At 38.8% G+C, this 6,000-nt stretch overlaps 1 protein-coding gene across 2 annotated transcripts; it reads left to right on the forward strand.

Annotated features, from left to right (window-relative positions):
- Nucleotides 1-1,368: 1,368 nt before the first annotated feature.
- LOC148959928 (uncharacterized) lies at nt 1,369-3,817 on the forward strand. 2 transcript variants are annotated; one of them, XM_089109502.1, is made up of 2 exons: nt 1,369-1,727; nt 2,996-3,817. In XM_089109502.1, the coding sequence occupies exon 2, from the start codon at nt 3,024-3,026 to the stop codon at nt 3,546-3,548; it is 525 nt and encodes a 174-aa protein (XP_088965628.1). In that variant the 5' UTR covers nt 1,369-1,727; nt 2,996-3,023; the 3' UTR covers nt 3,549-3,817. The 2 variants fall into 2 exon arrangements, with proteins under 2 accessions (XP_088965628.1, XP_088965627.1); XM_089109501.1 differs by having other exon boundaries at nt 1,369-1,724.
- The last annotated feature ends 2,183 nt before the right edge of the window (nt 3,818-6,000 follow it).

Below are 6,000 nucleotides of genomic sequence, written 5' to 3' on the forward strand. Positions count from 1 at the left end.
ACTTTCTGCTTGTATTTCCGTCTGTATTATGTCTAACTATTACTTTCTTGTCCTCCATTCCACTTTCCGTAAAACGGCCCCGTTGCACTCACTTCGATCGTTCGTCATGAAAGACTTCGAGTTCTTTGCCCTTATCACTTATTTATCCTTTAAAAAACTGGATTCGAAAAAATAAGCAATTTAACATGCAACTTTATGAACGATAATTTTGTGAATTCCTTGCTTCAAATCCTTGTCTGTCTTGAAAATCTCCGGGTAAGAATAATAATTTGAATGAACGACCCCCGAACTTGTTTTGATATGAACTTCCTATGAGCTTTGAGTTCTTAGAAATAAATCCTGACAGGTGGGAATAAAAGACAAAAGCACAAACATGATGGCCATTGTCATTGAGTGAGTGAATGACTTTGGCGAGACTAGACTTGCTAAAATACTTCAGTTTCAAGATGAGTTACTTGGGGCCAATGGTAAGATGTGTGCGAGATATTTCTATTGTTTTGGACATGTGGGAGCACCTGGCCACAATGGGAGTGGTTCCCAGTTTGTATCAGGAGGCAGAATATAGAATATACACGTTGAAGAAGGACGTAACTGACCAACTCTCATTCGTTTTTTCCTACGACCAGAGAACCTACGTGTCAATCGAAGTTGTTATTCGTGATACCAGCACTGGACAAGAAGCTGTTGTCATCTCTAGGGAAATTGACACAAACCTTGTATTGCAACTAAAATTCTACATGAAATTGGTTGTTACTGGATACAGTATCGTCAAAACCGCACAAGACATGTTTGATCAATTTCTGAAAGACGGTGGATATGAAGAGGTTTTTTGTGAATGCAAGAATTTCGCTGTTAATTTACTAAAAGGCCTCGGAGTCGAGCCTTCGTTAATAGCTGAAACAACTAGAGATACCACAGAGGGTACCTTGAGTCTGGCAGCAATCGTTGGAGCAACATCAAATCCACCACCAGAGTAAGGCCACATTTAGGCCAAAATATAACTGAAATCCAACACTGTAGCAAATAAAGCATTGTGGATTTAATAAATACTATTGTGTTGTATATACTAAAGTTCGTTGTAGAGTAGATTGTGTTACATTAAAATTGTTATTTTTCTTTTGCATATGGATGGGTCTATCTTTAGATTGGTAGCTTTCACTCGCTTTAGAATCCTTTTTCGCAAGAACCAGCCGAGGCTAGATGTTACTTTATTTCGATAATCTTTTACACGGTCCTTTTTACGTCCATTTTCCCTTAAGTTGTATTCTCTATTGTATCCTGCCACTGGCAAGACTCGCTGTATCCTGGAGATAGGTTACACTGTAACCTATCTCCAGGATACTGTAACCGTTACAGTATGGCAATAAAGTGTGAACTTTGAAACAGAAATGTAAAAAATCACCATATAAGAGTATTTATCTTTTGACCACACCCTTAAAGTGTGAGACACGCTCTTTTTATCGGCAAAACCACTTCTTTACCCCTCCAAAAATTTGTTTAGATTCGCCTTTGTTGAAGACACGTGCAAGGAACTGGACACTACACGTGATGTCAACGTGGGGAATTTACTTGACATTTCGTGACATTTTCTTTAGAGCCCTATTTGGCACTATGTTAATGTTTGGTTTTGTTGGTAGCTTTTTAAGCATGCTCCACGTCTTGCAGTAGTTAAGGACTGAAATTAGTTGTTTTCTTCTTGTCGTCCTCTGTCGCTGATTTGAGAGGTCGTAAGTTTATTTCATGATTTACATAACAGTTAAATTTTATGATTTATTTACAGTTAAACCTTATAGCAAAAGTGTGGCTCAACACCTTTGTACGGTTCTGGGACAGCGTGATCTTCTCGTTAGAAACATTAAGTCGTATTGAAGTAGTACTTAAAGTCATCTATCTAATTTATCCGTTTTGAAGAACACTATAAAAGTTGGATTCATTTAGTTTTAGCTTTGCATGCACTTTGTTTTAGCATTATTTCTTGTTCCCTAATGCACTTTCGTCTGTGGGAGTGACTTGAGATAGCAGTAGGGCTAAAGTAAGAAGATTCAATCAAACAGCCGAATCTTCTGGTTATTAGGTTTTTAGGAGGCCAGCAGAGCCAAAGGAAACGTCTTAAAATTCAAAATTTTCTGGGAAAGCATCCCCGGACCCCCTAGTAAAATGCATTTTCAGCTCATGTCCCTGTGCCCTATTAGTGTTTTTCTTACGTGCATGTTTTCAAAAAGGAACAATTTTAGCACACAAAGGTTAATATTTTTCATCTAGTTTCCTTATGCTCCCCTCAAAGTATTAAATTTCTACAACAGTTTCCCATTACACCATAATGCCAAGAAAATGAATTACCCATTTTACCAGGGCGCGAGGTGGTCTCTTGCCATTTCCCCCGACGTAGTCTTGAATTGATACATTTTTATTTTGGTCTTGAAGAGTTGGCCCATTTCGTGTAAGAGGCGGTCCAACTTGTCCTGACACCCCCTCCCCCTCTCTCAATTTTTTTTTAATTTGCGCCTCTGTGCAGGACCGTAGGAAGAGGGGTTGTCCCCTCAATGGTTTTATTACAATGTTATATCATTACCATATGAGCGATTAATTCGAATGTGATAAATGCACTTTATAATCGACGTAGGAAGAGGTTAAAAAGTGGAGAAGGGGGAAGGTAGAGAAAGGTCAATCAGAAACGCAAGCCCGAATGCCTATAAAATGTATTGTTCATCGAAATTGAAACAATGTACACTAGCAATCATTTCCGAGTTCTTGGAAATAACTACGAAGATAGATGGTTCTAGGATGGGCTAACATTTTGTTCAACAGTTTTCAATGTATTGAAAAGATCGTGAAATATATTGCTTGCTCACCTGTAGAAAATATCGTTAACAAGGTATAGGCAGGTTGACAGTCGATAGACTTCCGAGTTCTTGGAAATAACAACAGAGATAAAGGGTTATTTCCCTTTAGCCAGTCAATAGGCTGTGTGACGTTCCCTCTCGTTTTATTTCAGGCTGAGTTGCGCTGAAGGGCGTTGCAAAATGTGTGACCAGGAGTGTTTCGTGCAATGCGTGCGGGATTACGCTGCTCTTGAAGAAATGTGGGAACGCATTTCCAACCTTGGTTTTCTTCCTGCATTAGATCAGCTCGCTCAGTATAAAGTGTACACGCTGAAAAAAGGATTTGCGGATCACATGTCGGCTGTTATAAGTTACGACCAGCAAACCTACGTATCAATCGAGGTTGTTATTCAAGACAACGGTCCAAAGAAAGAATCTAGAGTTATTTCCAGAATTATTAGTACCGAACATGTGCTTAAACTTGAATTCTACAAGGCTGTGGCCATTACTGGACAAGGTATAATCAGAGCAGCAAAACAAGTATTTGAGCAGTTTGTGCAAGACGGGGAGTATCAAAAGGTATTCAATAATTGCCAACATTATGCAATCAATGTGCTGAAAGCCTTGGGTGTGGACAATGCGCCGTTGGAAGATGGAACCAAAGCCACACTTGGTACCTTGGGTGCAGGAGCAATCATTCTTGGAGGAAGTGCAATTAGGCGATAGATAGCTGCCGACGGTGGGTTGTACTATAAAACAAGTAAAATGATTTTTGCAGAACACAGTCGGGCACCAGGAGTCAACTCTACCGGAACAATCTAACTTGTATACTAAAGTCTCGTGCATATGAGCACTTAAATTATACTGTCTACTTGAGCAACTTGGGTTTGAAACTGTCTTTTTAAATTTGATGAAATTCATTTAGATAGCTAGAAAACTTTGTTTTTTGATGTTTACTAAAAAGAGCGTTAAAAATTGAAGGAAAAGTTTTTTCATTCCGCAACATCCTTCTATCGAGTAGGAAGGTCTTGAACATCGGAGGGTCAATTCAACTGTGAGATTAGAACGTTTCTATTCTGTGTTAGAATTGAGAAGCAATTGAAACTATTGTAGATCGCAATCTAACTCAATTAGGCTGGCTCGACTCGAAACATATATACTTACCAGAGTCAGGAAAACATTACGGTCGCACGGCCACTGACCGGAGAAAGGTGCACGAAGAACAATATAAGCTCCTATGACACACCCAAATCACGCCCACTTTCTATTGTTTTGTGAGGAAGGTTTGCTTTCTGGAATGTTTTTGTCTGGAGGAAGTGCCTTTGTGGTTCAAGTATGCCTTTGTAAATGTTGCGTAGTTTAAAAGTAGTGTCAAAGGCCAATGGCTGCTTTTCGTTTTTGTTCTCCTTAGGGCTTTGAAGTTCTTCTGAAAGGATTTTCTTTGCTTACTTAATACTATGCTCGATGAGATTGCTGGGATAGTCAAGCTTTAACAGTGTTGAATCTAAAGTAATTAGGTTTTGTTCTCCGTGGTTACTATAAGAGGAAATGAGTAGAAACGACTAGTAAACAAGAAGAAACAACAATCTGATGGCGAGTACTTTAGGGAGGGGAGTGTAGTTAATTAGCTTCTGCTTCTTTACAACTGGTTTACAAGGTGCGAAAATTATTGTCTCATGATCAAACTGCCCTGGGGAAAAAAGTGTTAATCCATGTTCGAGATTATAAAAAAACTGTTTGGCTGCAAACTCAAAGAAATCCCTACAATTCAAAAAATTACCTACTTTCTTGATCATTCATAGTGAATTGGGTGTTTTATGCAAACTTTTTAACAAAGCTAGCATATTTTCTGAATTGTCTATGTTATGGTTCCATATGAAGACAACGGCCATAGTAATGGCCTCTCCGCTCCCCTTTACTATTCATTAGCCTCATATCCGTAGTTCCTCCTGTCACAACCCATCACAACAATCATTTGTTAGTATAATTGCATATTTTTGAGAAGAAACATTATACGAAATAATCGATCCAAATTGTATCTGATAATGCCCCCACTGTATCTCCTGTGTTTTAATGCCAAATATTAAGTATCAAACAACCAGAAAAGCCTCTTTTTATACGGTTTTAGCCCGGGATGCCTGCCCAAGTTTAAAACATATTACAAAAGTATCGTGAAGTCAGAATAAGAGAAAAATTTCCACACCTAAGAAACACTAAAGTCATTATTTTCGCGTTGCGGTGTGTTTATTTTCAACAGTCTTGAAGCTAGTCTCCTACTATCTCCACCCACAATCCTGGCCAAAAATAGCGATTTGAACAAAAAAGGAATTCGCGTGCTTTATCTTCGTATAATGTGCGCTGGTGACCTAAACCCCCTTCCCCCATGTTGGTTAAGATGGTTACGGGATAAGTCGGGATTAATACATCGGTTACCAATCTAAACACAACATTGATTTGAGGGGAAGGGGGATGGGTGATTTGTAGGTGGGATTCCTTGTCTGCAAGTGTCTCAGCATTTTTGGCAAATTTTAGTTCTATTGTTGAGCTTGCATCGCCTGCGTTAGACAGTGCTTTTCTCTTCTTAATGCTGCATTTTTACGAAAACTTGATGGCATTTGTTGTCCGGCAATGCAAATTAAACTGTTCTCATTAGTATTTGCTTTTCGCCTCGTATCGCACCACTTTCATACGTACCGGTCAATATCAAATTTTCTACGTACTTTTCCATTCAATCCAGGGCAGGAAGGCAATTGAATGGTTGGCTCAATTTGCATCGTTTGGTGAATACCGTAAATAATCGCATTGGCCTTCTGGGGGCTTATTTATTTTTTATATTTTTAGATGAGGGCTTTTTCGAAAGGGGGAGCAATTCGAGGATCTACGGTACGTATTTGGGTTTCAAAATGATATAAGTCTCTCCTCTATTCTCTCTGTACATGACGCCTTTTATCATTCAAGTCCTTCACCTATGTAATCTCATTACATTGTACTTTAAGATTTGTACCTTATCCTATCGAGTGAATGTGCAGCTGTTGTCCTTTAGCAAAAACGTATTCTTACCATTGGTTAAAGTAAGAGGGGAAGACAGCAGGGCTATACTTTATTTTGTTCCAATATAGTCATAAACAGGTTTTGTAAGCTGCTTTTTATTTTTACCAATACTTAGAAGGTCTCTTGC

This window comes from Rhopilema esculentum, chromosome 7 (genome assembly GCF_057945365.1).
Source record: "Rhopilema esculentum isolate cy_ngs chromosome 7, ASM5794536v1, whole genome shotgun sequence".
NCBI lineage: Eukaryota > Metazoa > Cnidaria > Scyphozoa > Rhizostomeae > Rhizostomatidae > Rhopilema > Rhopilema esculentum.

Coding starts and splice junctions, on each gene's coding strand:
- LOC148959928 (XM_089109502.1), top strand. CDS start 3,024: ATGTGTGACCAGGAGTGTTTCGTGCAATGCGTGCGGGATTACGCTGCT.